The 21,248-nt window shown below is 35.0% G+C and overlaps 1 protein-coding gene across 2 annotated transcripts in view; it reads right to left on the bottom strand.

Annotated features, from left to right (window-relative positions):
- Positions 1 to 21,248, bottom strand: part of LOC145994924 (dnaJ homolog subfamily B member 14) — a 47,328-nt gene that overhangs the window by 9,419 nt on the left and 16,661 nt on the right. For both annotated transcript variants that reach the window (XM_083131416.1, XM_083131417.1), the window contains exons 4-8: positions 20,042 to 20,187; positions 18,864 to 19,004; positions 17,527 to 17,654; positions 14,019 to 14,131; positions 2,674 to 2,837 (exon numbers count right to left, since the gene is read on the bottom strand). In XM_083131416.1, the coding sequence (XP_082987542.1) occupies positions 2,674 to 2,837; positions 14,019 to 14,131; positions 17,527 to 17,654; positions 18,864 to 19,004; positions 20,042 to 20,187 (692 nt within the window). The remainder of the gene's footprint in view (positions 1 to 2,673; positions 2,838 to 14,018; positions 14,132 to 17,526; positions 17,655 to 18,863; positions 19,005 to 20,041; positions 20,188 to 21,248) is intronic.

The following is a 21,248-nucleotide window of genomic DNA, read 5'->3' as shown; positions in this document are numbered from 1 at the left end:
AGATTTATTAAAGCCAGAAGGATTAGTTGGATGGGTCACATAGAACGAATGAATAAGGATAGAATTCCGCGAAGAATCATGTATGAGAGAATGTATTCCACAACAAGAAGAGGCAGACCCAAACTAAGATGGTGGGATAGTGTCGTACAAGATCTACAAAGAAAGGGAGTCCATGGATGGAGGGTGAAGATATTGGACAGAGATGCTTGGAGGCCAAAGCTCACCTAGAGCTGTAGAGCCAGTTGGTAAGTTAAGGTAAGTGTCCGTGACTGTACAATTTCTACTGTAACTACTGGAAATACTCAGTTATCATTTGTCCACAACAAATTTTAAATTTCTTGCTTGTCCTTCTCCTCTTTGTTCAAGAACCTATTTTTAGTGCACTTGCACAGTAAATTTTGCTGACATTTCCATGACTTTTCCAGTAAAAGTAAATTTCCTGACTTCTCCAGACTAGTACACACCCTGTGTTCATCCATTCATTTTCCGTAATGTGAGGTTGCAGAATTGAAACAAAAAAGACCAATAAGTTGAGTACAACCTTTACTCCAGTATCAGTCAAATTTCATGATGACAAATAATGAAAACAGACAAATGGCTACTGTGAGGGACTTTTTGGCAAACACACTGACATTTCTACATCTTACACTCTATCCTGAAAACCAACTTTGCATTGTGTATTTTCTCTTGCTTTTTACCATAATCTGGCTTGTCTGCTAAAAGAATATAACTACAGGCATTTTAAAGTGTGTTTCTATTTCTCCTAACTGTACCAACCAGATTAACCATTTGGCAATGTAGGAGCTCTAATGATTTTCATTATGTTCCTAAGAAACAATACTACTCCTTTCTTCATGAATAATCATCCTAATCATGAAAACTAAATTGCTCATTTTGACAAATAATATTTATAAGTCCTTGGAAAGTAACTGATTTACAGTTATTTTGCACAAAACGTAACTCAATTACAGTTGATGTTACTTTAAAGAAATAGCTGTTACTTTTAAGTTATAAGATAAGGATGTGTTACATTTATGAACTGGATTTATTTCACCAGTGACCTATAAAAATTTTTAAAAAATCATTGAATTACAATAACTGTCATATATTTAAACATGAAAATAAAGAGACAGGAAAATTCAAAGTAAACCATTATACTTAAAAAAAAAATGACATGCGAAATACATGCAACAAAATATGTGTACACGAAGATCAAAATTCTATTTATGTATACATATTGTAGGAAACTATAATTTTGTTTATTATTGTTGAAACTTACAGAAAAGTAACTGTAAAAGTAACTTAATTTTTGTTACTTATTACCTGAAAAAGTAATTGCACTACAGTACTCATTTTAAAAAGTCAAGTTATTTTGAAACACTGATTTATACAGAGCGTTTCTAAAGTCGCATAATCCTACTTTGATTCCTTATGACATGAATACTACGAGAGATATTCACACTGGGTTTTCTGCATTATGAAGCCTCATCCATTGGGTTGCCACTTCATTCCATGCAGGAAATTCTAGATACTAAATAATGGCTTAAGTCTTCTTTTTTTAATGCAAATTTCTGTAGAAAAAATTGTAAGGGTCATAATTTTTAGTTTCGTGATTGTGGTTTGCAACTGATACAGGTCATGTGCAGCACTTGATGAATTTGGATATAGTTATTTTTATGGGCAAAGTGAAAAACTGACATTTAGCGACTTATAATCTTGGTTTGCAACATTAGCAGTCCAGAATTTTGTCAGTACATGTTGCATGACCATACAACCACATAAAAAAAATCATAATTTTGTCCTGAAATGGGACTTGTTAAAGGATTCTTTTGTTCTTCCTGGCTACAGTGGTTTGACTTTCTTATGCTCCATTGGAGATGTACTGGTACCATGCGAGACTCTAAGAGATGCCTTGCAAGGTAAAGGTAAAGTTCCCTGTGTAGATAACACCATGCCATTAAGGGGACGTGGGGGTAGCACCCCACATTCTAGATCTCGACCATTTTGGAGGTGATGTGATCAGCATCATGCTCCAGCTGCATTAACCCCCCCCCCCTCCTCCCCCAAGGGTTTCCGCAAGGTTGATTATGCCTTGCTCAACAGCGAAATCTAAATAATGCTGCCAGGTGCGAACACATTTTCAGTGAAAAGTGAAATTTCATAAAATTATTATTTACTATTTTCCATGTTGTTGTATGGTTGGTACTTGGGTACATGCAACTGATGATAAAATTCTAACATCAAACACCACTAAAATGCAACTATTTCACTTAGTCCATAAAATCGCTTTCTCCATGACCAATATTGGTCACAAATTACAAATCAGCATGGCAACAGTCACAAAACTTCAAATTATGGTAACACAAAAAAAAATCAAATTGCATTTCCATGAAATTATTCTGGGAAAAACATATCTCAGACTTGCCTCATTAGTTAATTTCAGGAGTTGCCTACATTAAATAAATTAGCAACATAAAGTATTTAAAAAATACACTACAGGACGAAGCTTCAAGATGCAAAAAGCCTGTTGTCCAATTTTCAAGTTGTTGATGAAAGTTTGGGGTTGTGCGACAATTGAAACACACTGTAGTATACTTGAGGGTAAATTATTTTGCTTATTATGGGGGGATTATTACAAACAATAACAAGATTACAAAACTAATAGGTGCTTACGATAGTTCCTTTCCCTAAAGCACGAGTGACGTAAATTTTGAATATACTCTTCCTCTACAGCAGCCTCTAAGCGTCTTAAACTTCCTTGATATTCAGTATGAAAGTTCTCTTTTACATAGTAAGGGATCCTCAAATTAATTGTCTTCCTTTCAATGATAAATTTTCTGCATGGAAGAAAAAACACATTTTTAAGTCAAAAATGATAAAAACAAGTTTTCCAAAACTTGAAATTCTTTTGAGAAAGAATAATTTGCAAAATGTAATGGACACAAAAGGTGACCTGAAATAAAATTTAATTAGTTAATTGTAAATATTATTCACCTGGAATGTTAAGAAAAATCTGTTATTAGCTTGCTCTGCTAAACAGAAGATAAAAATCAACAAACAATAACAATTGAAAGACTCCCTTAGAAAAGTCTTATTTTTGTATTTTTCTTATTATGACACATTTCTGTCTACAAGTTAAAAGCAACAATGAAGATGAATGATGGTGTGTATTATACCATGACCAAATTGGGACTTAAACCCAGAACCTTCAGTGAGGGGATAGCGCACTGACCTCTCAATGCACTCAGTCTAGAAAGGATGCAATCTTGTTCTTGGAATTATGCTATTAATATTAATATGGACAAAATATTGTTGAATGTTAAGCTCATTTATTTTTAATTCAATGAAGTCACACAGTCACAACTGTCCAACTCCTTGCCTGCTAATGTTATTACATGTGTCATTAAGAAATATACAATAATATAAGGGTTGCCCAAATGAAAGTGAGACTCTTGGTTTTTTCTGTAATGATTTATTGGTTGGAATATACAGGAAGTAAAAGTGATCCATGGGTGACATATCCTCTACACACAGTCACATTGTCTGTTCAAGCAAGTATCCCAGTGCGTCACAAGGGTATGAATACCCTGAGCAAAGAACATCCGTGGTTGACTGCGGAACCAATCTTCAACGGCATCACGGACCTCAGCATTGTTGGCAATCCGGCGGGCCTTCGAATGTTTTTTTTAGTGTTCTAAAGATGTGGTAGTCACAGGGTGAGAGATGAGGAGCTGTAGGGAGGATGGTGGAGGACTTCCCAGCGGAAACGCCCAGCAGATCACAGAACAACTTCTGCCTTCAAAAATTGCTCGCTGGGCCTGTTTGGACAAATCCATGTTGTGAACGTGCTTCTGCACATGTAAGCAACACACTGCACCATCAGACCATACCAGGTATGCATACGATGTATGTTTTTTTACATACAACGCCACCTACCAGAGCAAACACAAAGCTCTGCGTAGTTAAGCTATGATGCTACGACAAAAGTATTAGTTTTATTTGGGCAACCCTTATACATAATTGCACTTGAACTAATATGGAAGTAATTGGGACTGTACTGTACCTAACTTACACAGGGAGTTGTACAAACCACCTTACAACAAGGCAATAACTGTAAACATATCTTTGCTATAGGGTTGTGTATGCATGGTAGATTCACAGTATGAAGTAGTAATATTGCAATGGAAGTGATGGGAAAAAACATATATTACATGGCTCTCTCTCTTTGTGAACTTTCCAATTTTAATCAGAAAAATTCCAGCATGCTGATGGTGCTGTCATGCAATACTCTCTAGAAGCAATGAATCAAAAACTCTTTGAACTGACACTCTCAAGAATACTGACTACCTAAAGTTCAAGAAATCAAAATTATTTCTTCAGTACATTAATTACTGTGCCTGTTCTAAAGTCTCTCTCAAGAATGCATATATGCATTCAAACATATGCACAAACTTTACTCACATTCCGATCCAAGATGCATACATTCATTCTGACAAGAGATTTCTTTCAATAGAATAACACAGAAGGCGATAATGCTTACAAGTAGATCAACAAAGCAAAGAAACATTAAAGATGGATGCAGATTTAAATAAGAAACCTCCACTCTACTGCAGTTCTTCAAATGTGGCATGTGTGAATAAGGAAAAAAATGCCTCAAAACCCAGATATACAATGGGTTAGATTAGATTCTAAGGGATACATACATATGGACAGAATCATATCTAATCACAGAGGGAAAGCACACATACATATAATTTTGTCACCACCACCAGCTATCTTCGGATATGTGGAAACTGTTGCATGTATTGGGGTTTGCTCTATCAAGTTGCATATTTACCTCATGTATGTGTAGCTTCTTTGGTACAAAACCAAAATGTCAAGACTTAACTCTAAAAAGCATCATAACTGATAGAAAATGTTACCTGTTTATGGAGTGCAATTTGATAAAACTTACTGTTTTTATTTTAAAAGAATGATATTTTCTGCACCAGTATTTTTGTTCTTCAAATTACTGATCTTTGAAAGCTACCGTAACTTCAAAATTCTTTTCAATTTGTAAATGCATGTACAAACGAGGTAGGAAACCAAGCAGTATCAAATGAATAATACTTTTAAATTATTCAAATTTGTGTTATACTTATTGATTATCTCTCTTCATGCTTTGCCGGTGACGAATGATAAAGAGATTTTCTTGTGATAATGGGAACTAATTAATTATCACAGAAAATTATCCATCAAGAAAAAATATTTTGTACTGCTCATTGTCACACTGTTTCTTTTCAAAATACTTCCTCAAAAATGATCAAAACATAAATCATTGTAGCAACTGAAATTAGCTCCACTTAAAAATAACAAATTGAGGATACAGTGCAGAAAAGTTTAGTGTACACTACATTATGAAAGACCATGAAACATGACGTATAATATGTATTACAATTACATCTTTTGATAAAACGATTGCAGACTGTAAAATACAGACACTTCTAAGAAAAACTTACCAACTTTAATGGATTGTAGGAAACATGAGAATTACATAATGGCTTTTGTTAACCTTTTCCCATCATAGTAACTAGATAAACCAACCTCCATTAGGGTTTGGAGTGTGCAGAGGTAAACACAAATTTTTATTGGCATATTGATAACATCGATTATCTGATAGAAAGTCTCAAATTGAGTGCATATTTCAGAATGATCTTTGAAAGTAAATACCTCGGGCCTCTACCTCCACGTAGAGCCCCATCACCTCCCTATGTTCATTTTATGGTATGGAGCTATTCAAAGGAAGGAAAGGGGGGAGGGGTGTAATTCTGCAATTCTAATTAGTAGAGCCCGGAAGTTCAGGCATTTATTTTCGTTAAAATAGGCAGGCAAAAAGGCATTTATAATGTGGAAAATAGGCACTAAAAATGAAACAAGGCAAAATAAACAAAAAAGGCACATTTGGAAGTCGCTTACTTTTATCTATAATTTCTGGCAAAATGTTAAAATCTACATTGGGAAGAGCATTTCAATTTTCACCAAATTCACGCACGTAACCATGAAACTTACCACTTAATGGCACACTAAATTTCGGCATAATGACAAATACACAATCGTTTCCCTCCAAAGTGCAGAACTAAACTAAAGATAGAGAACTTGATTTTTGGAATGCATGCAAAGGCCCTTGGGCATTAGTGCTGTTTCTTGTCAATAACGTCCTGACACGGACGCTGGACGTGATGACGTAATTGTGCAGATGTTCTGCAACAGGTTTTCAGCAGTCAATCATGCACAAGGAAATGTTAACCGAAAGGCAATATCCTAACTCAGCATGAAATACTTTTCTCTCACACTTTTCTCCTTCAGCAATGTTGAAACATGCGTGAGTTCAATATTACTTAAATAAAGCTAAAATTATTCACATAATAAACGGAAGAAAAATAAATGCCAACAACGTTTTTTGGGAGAAAAATAATTTATATACACACTTTTTTTAAAAAAAAAATGGTCCAATTTCATTGAAAAAGGCAAAAAAAGGCATTATAATTAAAAATAGGCAGTGGGGTCTCAAATAAGCAAAATGAAAAGGCTTCTAAAACATTCGAAACAACATAAAAAACGTATATCCGGAAAAATTTTATCAATATATCCAGTAGATAAAAAGAGGCATTTTGCCAAACTTACGGGCTCTACTAATTAGTATTCTTTCACATATAAAGGGAATATGAATAACTTAAAATTCACTTCTTACACTTCACAGAATGCTGCGAACAGGCCAAACACAAATATCATTCTGTGAATGGTAGCAGTGAGTTTCTGTTTCATACAACAGCAGAAGAATATCTGTGACTTGTCTTCATAAATTTTACATTTGGACTTTGATTCACTTAAGAGATAATATCTATAATTTGGTCACAAATAAAACTTTTGCTATAACAATTTCATGTAGGGCCTAGAATTATTAAACAATTAGGGCTGAGCTGCTATCACTTTGTATCGACACTCATCCAAATTCCCACCAATGAACAATTGAACAATTGAATGTGTTTTCTGGAATATTTATATCGTAATGAATAAGTATTTCATTATTTCATTGTGATTACACCATATCCATCTGCCACAGTTTTCCTTTAAAATATTAGAATTACATTTGATATAAATATGATATTAATATAGCTGTCATTTAAATATGAAATCTGCTTTTGCCATACTATATTGTTGAAAATTTAACACCTTTACATACAGTATTGGCCAAATAACTGGACTCATCATAAAAAAGAAGCACATTTCCTTGTTTTGAAAGTGTTCTAACTAAATATATTTGATGATTGTTATAACTTTTTATGGGATTAAACTGTTTGTCTGCGTCGATATAACCTTGTTTCCCATAATCCCTTCTTTTACTGTGTCCCAAGAATAGATGGCCGCATGATTCTTTGCATATACGCAAAAATGCCTGGAACAATACGTACATTGTTTACAGTGTTATTTATGGTAATTTTTGGTTATATCAAAAAAAAAATATTAATTCTGGTTGTTGTAAGGGTGTTCTTTATTTGTATCTTCGAAGCAACGCGTAATTTCATAAACCACGTGGTTTGAAGTTTAGAAAAAAAGAGTGAAAGGGAATTGAACACAAACAATGATTAAAATGGGCTCAAAGAGCTGAAGGTAGTCATACAAAGTACTGAGAGTACTTGCAGTGTGTATAACAATGATGTGTATCACAAAACATTAAATCTGTCAAATTTCTCTACATAAAGTGAGTTAATCTGAGTTTCATTTTTTCAACTAATGAGTCCAATAATATGGCCAATACTGTAGGTTAGAGTTAACTCTGAATATCTCTTCAACAGTGTGTTTTATCAAGAAGGTCTCTATGCAAATATTGACACCACCATTGCCCATACACTATATAGCCAAAAGTCACCGGACACCCAAGTGAACGTGGCAGTAGTGTCATGGTCTGGGGCTATATTTCCTGGTTTGGGCTTGGGCCATTAGTTTTGGTCAATGGCAACATGAACAGTAGTGTTTATGAGAACATTTTAGACAATAGCATGCTGCCCACAACAGTTTAGAATGGGGCCCATTTCTTTATCAGTACGATAATGCCCCTGTCCATAAAGCAGGATCCATTGCATTGTGGTTTGAGGACAATCAGGTTGATGTGCCTGCTCAAAGCCCCAACTGGAAGCCCATAGAACATATTTGGCATGAACTGGAGCGTCGGTTGCGTGCCAGACCCACTTTACTGAAAATCAGCCATGAACTATTCACGAGGCTACAGGACGAATGAAAAAAAATCCACCATTAATATACCAGAACATTAGCAGAAAGCCTGCCCCGAAGAGTTAATGCTGTAATAATAGAGAAGGGAGGTTTGACATCTTATTAGTTGCCTGGCTGGTGTCTTTGGTATGAACAGCACTGGGTGTCGGGTGACTTTTGGCTACATACTGTATATGTAAATACTGTATATGGTTGCTTTGGCATGAACAGCACTGGGTGTCCGGTGACTTTTGGCTACATAGTGTATATGTAAATATAACGCAAGTTGTAATTGAGTCCAGCTGTCTGTAACTATCGCCCGTGCATAGTGCTAATTTGATGGTGAAACAGATTATCCTATTTCAATGATCTGAGCAGAAACTTTAAAAAATAGTATTCAGTGTATTAGTGCTAATCACTGAGATGGCTGTTCTCATTATTTACTGCTACAAATTGAATTTGCTTTGTAGCAATTTATCAGCCCTTCACAACATCAAGGATAAAAAGTGCATTCACAGATGAGACAGGCAGTCATTTCAAGTGCACATGAAGATGCACTGTTTCTACTAGCATTCAGCTCAAACAATGAGAACCATGACCTGGTTAACACATTCCTGGTGTTAATATTTCGCATATCCCTACAATGCATTTGCAAACCTAAACCAGCATCTAGCAAAAGTGTCAGACAATACTGATGATTAAATTTTAACTAATACATCAGCATTGGTAACAACTCAACCATAAAAGATTACATATTTTACAATAATTCAGAGGATATTTGACTTAGGAAAAGTATTGGTCTGTATTAATGATTAAACTAGATTAAGTAATCTGTCACTGATACTAATGATCTCGATCCCCAGTTTTACGTAACCAACAAAAATACAATAAACAACATTATGTAATCGACATATAACATAAATTGCAACATTTTAAATAATATGCAGATTTTCAATTTTTACCTCAATAACAAATGCACGTTTAACTCACAAACTCACCTTTTATTACACATACAGCAGCACACGAACAGAATCACTCTCACAGTCCTCCAATGTCACCTGTAACATTACCAAGAGAAATATGCACAACTACTTCGTTAGCCACAGACATTGTAACATGGGTTAGAATCTGGAATCAGTTATTTGAACTACAAAGTAACACAAAAGAAAATGGTGAAGGATGACATACAAAGGTGTTTGCAAAGAAGCGCACAAGTGTTATTAATAACTTTAGCATTTGCATTTTGGAAGAACAAGAATCTAAAAACATGAAAAAACACCACTATTTGTGAATGGTGATGTGCATAAGCATGCTCTGCATGTAAGTGAATTCTTGCTAGAAGCACTATTGGGACAATCTAATTTCAGGTGTTGCCAACAAGCACACAAGTTTACATTATTTAGTAATACATCTATTTTGAGTCCTATACAAACCTTTCAGTGCTACAATGCTTTCAAGTGTGTTCATTGTTCTGCAAGTTCTAACATTTGTGTGTTAAAATATGTCACAAATAGCATTAACATTATGTATCACTAATTATATAGTCAAGGGACAAAATTAGCTCCTTAATAAATGGGATTAAATAATTAACAAAGGAGCTGCATTCAGAACGTCTGCACATAACTGCATAAAAAAACTGAGAAAAAAACAAACATATTACAGAGCATTAGGAACAAGGTTTATCTCTGCATCCATTGAAGAACTGCTACAGACTGAAATTTTAAGTTCAAATTGTACTCTACAAGTATAACATTAAGCTAGTTTATAGTATATTTGACTGGCATTAAAACTAGTTGGATTTCTGTTCAACTGTGTAACTGAGATATGAACCATGGGCACTGACCCCACACTGGCACAAGGATAGAGTTCAGGTTAATGTTAGCTGAGCTGATAGCATTGGAAAGTTATCTCCTGGAATTTAATTACCGATACTGGACAATATTTTTACAAGTTTGCAAAATGATATACCGAACCTACCTATTATCTTGAAAATTATTTAAATGGGTAATCTTCATAAACTTTGAACCAGCATTGTGTCAAGAAAAGATTTTCTGATTAAGTGATAGTAATCTCAAGAATATAATAGCTATGTTCAAACATTAGTATCAGCTCAGAGCTAGTTCAAAAAAGACAGTGGAACCTTGAATTTACGTTTTTCAGGGGACCAAGCTGAATAAACTTAAAATGCAGGAAAATGTATAAAATTTTATAACATTTTACTATGTTGGGACCATCAAGATTGAGTGTATAATGTGAGAAAATGTAAAATCAGGGTTCCACTGTATTGTATGATACATATTTCAGAACACAAAATTTTAGAGTTATAACTCCAGTAAATTATGGGACATTAAAATTGGCTGAATATGTTTCAACAAGCCACAAAATGTTCTCTTGTGGGGTGTACATTCTCTCTCTTCTCATAAGATCTACATGCAAAAGAGCTGCAATTGCATTGTGCATACTTCACTTTTAGATTACGTAAACTTTCAGGCCACAAATGCAGTAGTTTCAGAGATGCAATTTTCTTTAGTTGTTCTTTCCCCAACACCCTGTACATTTGAGCCATATGTACGAAACAGGTATAGTATGTCAAGCAAGTTTGTGACGAAATGTAAAGACTTTTCTAACCAATGTCTAGCATGGTTATTTTCTAGGAAGTCAGACAAAAGGATTAGGAATATCCCCCCCTCAACTCTCCTCCATATCTGGCACACCATGCCACTGCCTGATGAAATCTCAGAAACTACAATAGCTAGAAACAGGAAAATTGATGCCCCTAAGGTTACCTTGGTATCGTACAGAGTCACTTCAGACATCCATCTGCTATTTTCATGTACACTACTAGGTTACTGGACCCATAGTTAAGTCTACTAGATTAGTTTTGGTTCAAACATTACCTTCCTAAGTCCATCTGAGTCAGCAATTGAAGCATTAGCATCTAGCAATATTAATGTGAAGTACCATAGACAATCAAGATGATAGCTGTCATGAACTGATCATTTCTTCACAATAAAGACTAGAACTTTACATTTTTAATAGCAAACCCTGCAATGTATGTGTATGATCAGCATATTTATTTATCTTGATACATAAGAACAAGCTTATATATATATATATATATATATATATATATATATATATCTTTTTAATATGAAACATTTATGCCCAGGGAAAATAATAATTGGAGGACAGAGCAAGAACAAGGCCAACAAGGAATTTGTCATTGAAGTAAAGGGGAGGTACACAAAGTATACCAGTAGTCTCAAACTCAGATGAGCCACTTTCCTGTTATAAAATAACTTTGGGGGCTTCTTTCTCTCTGTATCATGAACACCAATAAATTTATTATGAATAAATATCAACTTTACAAAACTATATATATATATATATATATTTCTAATTATCATGGTTTTGAGGGGCGGGTTTAGTCACTTCAGGTGTGAATTTTTATGAACGTGTCCCTGCATAGAGTGGCTCTGGGGTTCACACAGCATTTAATGAATTGAGTATGTGGGGACCACTTGAGGAGTAAAGACAGTCAGAGATGGTGTTGATCACATCCCATCACAAATGGCCAAGACTGTCAATGTGTGGATTCATAATATACATAGGCCTCAAGGATGGTAAAATATTACTCCTAAAATTAACGTTATTAGGGGACACTACATCCACATCCCACCCTCCCAATATGCTTTCGTGGCATGTTAAAATGTGAAGCATGAAGAGAATTTCACTCAAGTACCTGATAGTTCGCACGGGCTATGCTGAATGGCGTACAGAACTACAAGGTCTTCTGCTTGAGCGAATAAGTCTCACATGAGCGACATACATAATCGAAGGCTAGTAGCACACGTATAACCACCATTAGAGGCATGCAAATTTAGTTTTTGACGAAAACACGAAATGAAATAATATGCTGTAATGTTCATTTTTCATGTTTCTGAAAGGTGTGAGGTGCATTTTTCTACCCTGTTTTGTCATGAAATGATGCGAAATGAAGTGCAAAATGCGAAATATACTCTTAAACACGAAATTTACCATTTATATACCGACGCGACACTTTCTGAAGTCTGAAGTATCCTGTGAGTTATGCAATTCATGGAAAATTGATTAATTCTGCTGTAAATATTTGAGAAGCAAAAATGGAACGCTTTACACAGGAAAAAACTTAATACTCTGGTAACTACATAAATGTGCTATTAGAAGGGGTAAGTTTATTTTTTGTAATGAGTGCAGTTTTCAAATCAAATTTAGGATTATATTCACAATTTTAAAACCAAAATGTCATTTTATATAGTACTTTTGATGTGATTATTCACCCCTATAACACCGAAATTTTATTTTATTTACCACTTTTGAACCCGAAATAGACTGTTTTTGTACCGAAATTTTGCTTTTTTATTTACCAAAAATATGTGCCTCTAACAATCATTTCTCTCTGGTAGTCCTCAAATATGGATCGTGACGTAAAAGCTGCAGTGAAATTGAAACTTAAGTGAACATAGTCATTACCTCCACGTTTTGTTTTGTCTACCTTACCAATACACAGTGATATATGGAAATGAAATAGATGAAATATGCCTAGACGGACATTTTATATATGTGTTTCTACAATTATTGTCACATTAAAATGATGTTCAATTGAATGTTACAACTGCATCTTATTATTTCGCAGAATATAATTATCCTTTCCAGTAGGTGAATGACGATGTATATGTATATGTTGCACTGTGCTACGATAGTTTTAATTCCTTAGGCAAGTATGTCAGCATGTGTATCCAAGGGTTCCATTTTATGTTTTGGTCAGTAGATATTGCATACTTTCACACATATTACATTTGGGTCTTACATAGTAATATACTGACTTATTATTTAGAATTGTAATTGCATAGAGTAGTTTCCTTCCATGGGACAGTGCTACTTATTAGGCTCTGAAATATGGGACTTAGCCAATTATTTCACTATGAGTGTGGTACGCTTGAGTATAGCAGGCTCGAGGGTGGGGGACTCGAACAAGCGAATAAAAGTGGTCCCATGAAGAACTCTAGTGCAGATGCTACCTTTACCTATTTTCAAACCTAATTCTATCATTTCTAATCATAGATAAGAAGTAGTGGGAGACCCCAAAATTTCGGCATTCACCCAGCATCATGAGGACAATTGGGGAGCTACTTGAAAAGAAGAAATAGCGAGCTGTGGTCTCGAAAAAGCCAGAAAATAGCAGCAATAGGACTCGATGCGCCGACCACACGTCACCCAATGAAAAAGCTGTTATGTCATGGACTTTACATTATTTTTCTTGTATGTACGCATTGCTTGCATTGTAATAATTATTTCTCTTAAAGATTACAGTTCTTACAATGTAATTTCGGGAGAACACACACTCCATTCATCACACATTTATTCTTGAAGAGAGTATGTGTTCTCACAAAACATTGCACTGAAAATTGTGTTTATGTGCTTGTAAGAACCGTAAACTTTTTAACAGTTTAGAGTAGTTTAGTACAGAGTACTTATCTATTTATGACTACAAAAACACACCGATTAACTTTACTGGAATACCTAGCAAAACTTGGAACAGCAACAACAATAATATTAATATTTTTCTGACACTAATTTCATAAACCACACACTAAGACCATTAAACATCTTACAAACCATGCTTGATATTACTGTAACTCAGTTTACAACATGTAACATTTAATAACATGCACTATTACACTAACACAAATACCTACTCTACAACATTGATCTCAGTCAATACTTACGAGTTTGGATGAAGGCTATATATGGGATCCGATACAAATAAACTGCTCATCATGGACAACAGGATGAGTAGAAGAATTGGTAGCATTTGAAGAAATACTGTGTAACCACTAGCCTGTAAGACACACACGAAATAAATATATTACATTAGTTGAATGCATACTTTCTTGCAGCATTTACCATTTAATCAATATTTACTCAGTCTGTGTTCAAATATTATGTATATTCCAGTAAAGACTGTCACATACATATGGATCAATATGAAATTTCTGCTGACTGACACGTAAAATTTTCTGATATCGGTAACTGATAGTTCAAAGTTCTGCACTTTTTTTATGATCTTTATGGATACCAAGATATAATTATGTACCTTGACTTTGTAGTCAGTATGGGCTTATTGAATAACATGCTGACATTCCTACAAGTTACACCCTATCCTGAAACACAACTTTGCATTATGTATTGCTAATTCATTCATTTCTACCGTCAACTAGCTTATCTGCTACAAGGGCATATACGTATATATATATATGTTCCGGTTCAATCTATTTCTCCTCACACCGATGATGCTATGAAATTAGCGAAAATTTTGAATTTTTCTACTGTCCGGTGAGTGTTTCCTTTTACCTTCTTTGATTTATTTTTTTATATATATATATATATAACACACATACACACACACACACACATATATATACAGGGTGATTCAAGATACTCAAGTTGAATTTTTCTTTTTTACAGGTAATATAAACCATGCTCACTAAAGAAGAGAGAATGGCCATAGTGTGTTAATGGATGAAAGGGTTAACCTATGCTGAGGTGCAGACAATTTCACAAAACTACTCCGTCCAGGGCAAATATCAGGATCTTGATGAACAAATTTCTCAGAACAGGATCTGTACTGGATGAAAGACATTCAGGAAGACCATCACCATTGGCAAAAAATGTGCACAGGATATAGGACACAATTGAACGTAGACCTCGAGCCTCAACACGCAGACTCGGCAGAGAGATTGGTGTATCCCAAGCATCCGTATGGGCTACATCAAATCAAAGGTTTACCAGGTGAAGATAGGGGGACGTATCCCGGAACTGAAAAATCGAATTTGAGCTGCTGCGGACACCATTACACCAGAAACTTTGCAACGAGTGTTCCGATCAACTGTGGAGTGGTGGGGATTGTGCCTAGACATGGGGCGAGGTCATGTTGAATTACACTGATTCCACATCCTAGGGAGGCATTGGATTGATTTGTGTTGTTTTCTCATCAATAAATCTGTTTTTTCTTCAAAATGGATCGGGACTTTTGAATCACCCTCATAGGAATTTTAGAGTGTGTTTTAACGTTTCCATACCAACAGCAATTTCTCCTCGTTGGGCAGTAAATGTTTAAACAGACAAGCTCCTATTCTAAGAAAGCTATAGCAGTCATTCGACTGCATATATTAATAAAGTACATGAACCAATCACAGAATTCTTCACAGAATACTTTCAATTTTATAGGTATATCTTCTGTCGGTACTTCATCAGCAACAACAAAAATCCTATAGCAATCCAAAAATGAAATTCCTATAAAGCACTTCCTACACAAAATATACATTGTTTCCATGTAATAATTATTAGATTTACACAGTAAAATTAAGATTACTATGATTATTATGATCATGATAAACACCAACTTCACCTAAACGGCTCTGTCATAGAAAACACTGTCAAAGAAACCCATGCTATCATCCAACAGAAACCAGCACTGAACCTGGACAATGGACAGGCACATCCGACTTGGCACCGTCCTCAAAAAGATCCCAGACCAGAAAAAGAAAAGATGCGGTGCACATACTCGACCCCCCTCCAGCCACACACGGAACAAGAACTGCACCACACCAAGCAGCACATCCCAGCCCCCAAAACTACCACTCGGCAGCGCCACCTGAAAACAGGGAGCACACTACGCAAACCAGGATACACATGCCAGCGGGAGAAATTGCAACTACCGCCATCCGGGAACAAACAAAGAAGTGACACGGTACCACATCCGCTCCAGACGCCGTACCCTTAGCGAATGAAGACACGAGGGTCTTCGAAATTAATAGGATTTTACCTTTAAGTTGTGCAATGCGGAAGTGCGAACTTCCTAAATTTTACGTAAGTACAGTAATTTTAAACTGTGTTTACCGCATCAATCATGAATATTAAACAGTCTTCTCAGAGTGGTGGCAGTGAGCCATAGAAATTGATAAGCAAATAAATTATGTTCTTTCACAGGCTACATGGAATTATTGTAAGAAGTGAATATTCCATTTGTTTTGCAGATCCAGAACTACAACTGAAGATTTCTGGATTTTTCCTTCCAACTGTTATTCTGTTACCATAAATTGGTAGAAAATGTGTACAGTCCATCCTCAAATAAAATTATAAATATACACATACCTCTGTTCACGTTGATATACACTTTACATATACAGGACATATTACCCAGGCAAAATCAAATATTGATATTTCATGGTTTAGTTGTTCATCCTAACAGTGGGGGCACACACACACACAAAAAATAGTTTTTTGATTTCCATCATTTTAAACATTACTTGGATCTCTTTTCCTCCTCTTCACACACACACACAACAAAATGCAGGGAGATTGGGGGAGGGAGGGGGTGGCGATCAAGTGGGAAAAGGAATAGATCCTTATAATTCCACTTTATGCTCACATAGGTTAATTACATTTCGACCTAAAGTTTAAAGAGGTATATGGACCACTGATCATCCAAAGTTTGATAGATTAATTTTATTTTGCTTTTCTGCCACTTTTGGCTAATCATGAAGATGAGGATGAATAGTGATAAGATGAAAGGGATTAAGGGACAGTCACAAGCGGCACAGAGGAGGATTATACTGGCCACATGCCATAGCCTCACAAGTTTGCAAAATGCAGTTCAGGGTATAGTATGCGAGAGAGAGGTTGACATTTTTGGGTGTCTTCTGAAAGAGTCATCCCTTACAGCACCCCCCCCCCCCCATCCATCTGATCTGGTTCTTGTTATTTAGCCACACTTCTGCCACTTTTGGTTAATCAGGATGATGAGGTTGAGTGATGATATGAAGGAACACTCACAAAAAATGCCCATGCCAATGTTAACCACTCCATCACACAGGTCAGCTTTTTTCCCCCAGTTCAATTCACATTGGGAACAGAATTAGTGACTATGATACTGAGGAGGCACTGTAAAAGGGAAAGAGGAGAAAAAGCACTAGTTTTATAAATAAATAAAGGAAACAGGAAACTTAGCAAAAAGTAGTACAATATCTACTTTGGTAGTTTACTGTTGGCATTACGTGCCAGTCTTCAACTTACTAAACCAAAATAATTATGCACAAGAACATGTTTCTGAATATGTAAAATGGACCATGTGTCAGATAATAACAGTTCATGTTCCTTCTGCATTTAGCCTTTTAGTAATTTTGATAAATGCTCGACTTCAACACCTGTCATGCTTAAACCAAATATGCGAACCTCTCTGGGATGTGTTCGATGTTCTGCAGCCCTCTGCCACCTTCCATCGCCTCTCCTTACATAAACACTTTGACCAGGAAATCCACCACCAAAGAACATGTTGAATAATTCTTCAGCGGTAATATCGGCTGAAACAAAATAAAAACACACTGATCAATATTCCTTTATATACTAGGTACGTATTATACGTACATTAAAAATAGGTTACAGGGGTAAAAACTAGTCCAAGAGTGAAAATTACTGATTAACCTGACTAATTACTCATCAACTATATTAGAGCCTAACAACAGATTAGTATTTTAAAAGAAGATTTCATTAAAAAATATATTACCTGGTCGGCAGAAGAACATAGCCAGCCTTCATGTTTTTCTTTTTTAATTCAACAGAAAACAAATGTTTTTACGAAGATTAAAATATGTTTTGATTATTACACAAAAATATTTAATGTAAAAAATGTCCCACTATAAAAATAATAATTATGAGCAGTTCAAAAAAAATCTTCTTCAGAGCCAGGTGTCAGCTTTGAAAATCAGGCCATATATTTATGGTAAATAAATCTGTACAAAAACTGGACACATCTTGAGATCAAAAGTGGTAAATATGTAAAATGGCATTTCAGAGTTAAAATGATGAATAAAGATCTAGATGAGATTTTAAAACTACACTTATTACACAAAATTAACATTTCACTTATAATAGGACATTTATATAGTTAAGTTATTAGCGTAATAAATTTATTTCTGTGTAAAGGAGTCCATTTTTTGCTTCTCAAATATTTATTCCAGAATTAAATAATTTTCCGTGATTTGCAAAACTCTCAGGATAATTCAGATCTTAGAAGGTACAACATTGGTAAATAAACCCTAAATTTCATGTTTAAAAGTTTATTTCACATTTTGCAGTTCATTTCGCATCATTTTGTGACACATTACAATGTGTTTCTTTCACATTTCGTCACAAGAAAAAAACACACATGCCCCTACAAATTACACATATTTGCCACACACCATGGTCGCAGTTTTGAATTGGTACACTTATTGATTCCTGTCTATATTGATATTTGTATATTGTAATTTAATCTTTAAAAGAGCAATGGTGCCGAAATGCTCAGGGAGATAGAGGAAATTTTAATGTCTATTGTTATCAGACCCTTATAATTATGAACACAATTATGAACTGAATTGAAATTATACCTTTACATGAGATGTAATCCCCACCATCTTTCTAGGTGCCTAAGTCCTTAATACATATAACAAATCATAAACCAACAACCAATTTCAGCTGGTCCTTTCACTTTCCACAAAAGAAGCAACATTAATATGATCTAATAAACATACCTTCAAAACCTCTACTGTATGTCTCATGGTAATTAGTATGATTATGTCGTGACTGTTGTATCCTTTCTTCCTCAGATCCATACAGATCATACTGCTTTCTTTTTTCAACATCACTTAAAATTGCATAAGCGTTTCCAATTGCTGAAAGAGGAAAAAAATTATGACATTTTCGACTATGCAAACAAGAAGAACTTCAACATCATAAAGCAATTTACAACTCTACGCTGGTAGAAAATAGGCACTGTAGACTTCATCAGTTTCAAAGGCCACGGATCCCATTGCAGTAGCATTGGCAGAGAGACAACTCCAAGCAGGTAAAACAGTAACAGCAAAAAATCAGGAGAAGTCAGGGCTGGCTTGGTGTCTCAGTTGGTAGAGAAATGGCATGGCATGCCATAGACCCAGGTTCGAGTCCTAGTTAAACCTGCATTTTTCTCTAAAATTTTTACAAGTTACAAATTGTTTCCTCGTGTTTTCTTACTGGTTTTCCTCAGCTACTTTGACTATATGTTGAGACAGTACCTCTTAAGGAGGCTACAGAGACTTTCTCTCAGTTACTGGTCCCAGTTCCTCCAAAACTAATTCACTCACTTCAATGTCACAATTAACCATAACTATTTATTCCCTTTGTGCGATTTTCAAATTTACATCATCAGTTTGTTGGATATTATTGGATACATTATTAAACATTTTATTGGAAGTACACCTCCTCCAATAAACACTACATTATTCATATCCAAATTATTATGTACAGTGTAACGCTGATTTTACGTTCCCAAATTTTACATTTCCCTGCAATATACATTAAAACTTGATGGTTCCAACATAGCAAAATGTTATAGAATTTTCCTCGATTTTTCATTTTCCCAGATATTAATTTTTTTCCAGAATGGTCCTCTGAAAAACGTAAAATCGAGGTTCCACTGTATATACTAAATGAGCAGCTGGGGAGTAAAACTTGGTATCTCATGCTCCGTTGAAAACTGAGTTAACATTGGACTCACACACACACAATAGTGAATCAAGTTTCTTCAGTAGCTGGTGATGATCAAAAACATGCTGGATCATCTAAGTAACTCTAAGTTTCATGCTCATGAATAATCAAGTTTTACCCCCGAGCCGCTCAAATATAATATACCTACAACCAAAATATAAAGGTAGAAAAGTTTCAATTTTACCTTTAAATGCTTCTCCAGCACCTGGAGTTTTATTTTTATCTGGATGAAACTGGAGTGCAAGTTTTTTGTATGCTTTTTTCAAGTCGCTGTCGGTTGCTTCTTTGCTGATTCCTAGTATTTCATAATAATCCTTACATTTTTTTATCCTAGAAGAAAATAAAAATGTCACCATAAATCAATATTTAAAAAAAAATCTATTATGTGCACACACACAATCAAAGAAACAAAACTAAAACTTTGATATTAACTAATACTGTTGTATTGGTGCTTAGTTTATACACAATGCTTATAATAGTATTGGTAATAAGTACCCATAGACTATATATCGGTACATTTAGGGCCTCCCCTATGGTGCAGTGGTAGCATCATTGCTTTGTATCAAAGGATCCCGGGTTCGATATCCGGTGCAGGCACATAGTGGTTCGGATTCCACTTTGAACTGTAGGTCCAGACCCGATTAGCATCCCGGTGCATAAAGTGGACTTGAAACATAAAATCAATCAATCAATACTGATCAGTAATGTACTTTAAAAACTAATTCTCAAGATTAAAACTGAAAAGTTTACTGCCATGGCTTCCATGTGCCCTTATGAGAGGGCAAGATCAATCCACTCTTGATTATCCGTTCCAATTTCTTTGATATTGTAATTCCATCTTGATCTTGAGCCTGTGCTCAAGCTGTCACTTTGTAATCAAAGTTAAATCCTCTTGCATGATGCACAGTGTGCAGTTTCATCAGTAAAATTGCTGATTATTTTACTAATCCCATTTTTCTAGAAATAGCATGTATCCGAGTAAATATTCTGCCCTATTGTTGTTGTCACTGTAAATAATAATTCATGCACACTGTTTTTTTTTCTAATTCTAAATAGACAGTTATACTAATAAAAAAACTCATTGCATGATGTTATATTTAATAATTAAAGACAAAACAATCAGTTTAGTGGAACATTTGCAGTATTCTCTTGTTGTAGCTTTTCTGCTTGTGTTTTTTTTCCTAAACATGATGATTAGAGGAAATTGATGAAGGGACCCATACAGAAACCTGGGACCATCGGTGGAAAGGTTTTAAGTCCAGCTTGTTCAGACTGACAGAATGTAAGGTATTGGTATCAGTAAATTCCCAGTCAGTACTTAACCAGAATGTTAAATTTCTTATTAGTTCATTCTTATTTTAAATATGAAGACTCATGAAAGGAATTGTAAC

The sequence above is a fragment of the Lepisma saccharinum genome, chromosome 11 (genome assembly GCF_977018435.1).
Source record: "Lepisma saccharinum chromosome 11, izLepSacc3.1, whole genome shotgun sequence".
Taxonomy (NCBI): Eukaryota; Metazoa; Arthropoda; class Insecta; order Zygentoma; family Lepismatidae; genus Lepisma; species Lepisma saccharinum.
The sequence above is the reverse complement of the archived record's forward strand: the minus strand, read 5'-3'. Positions and strand labels throughout refer to the sequence as shown.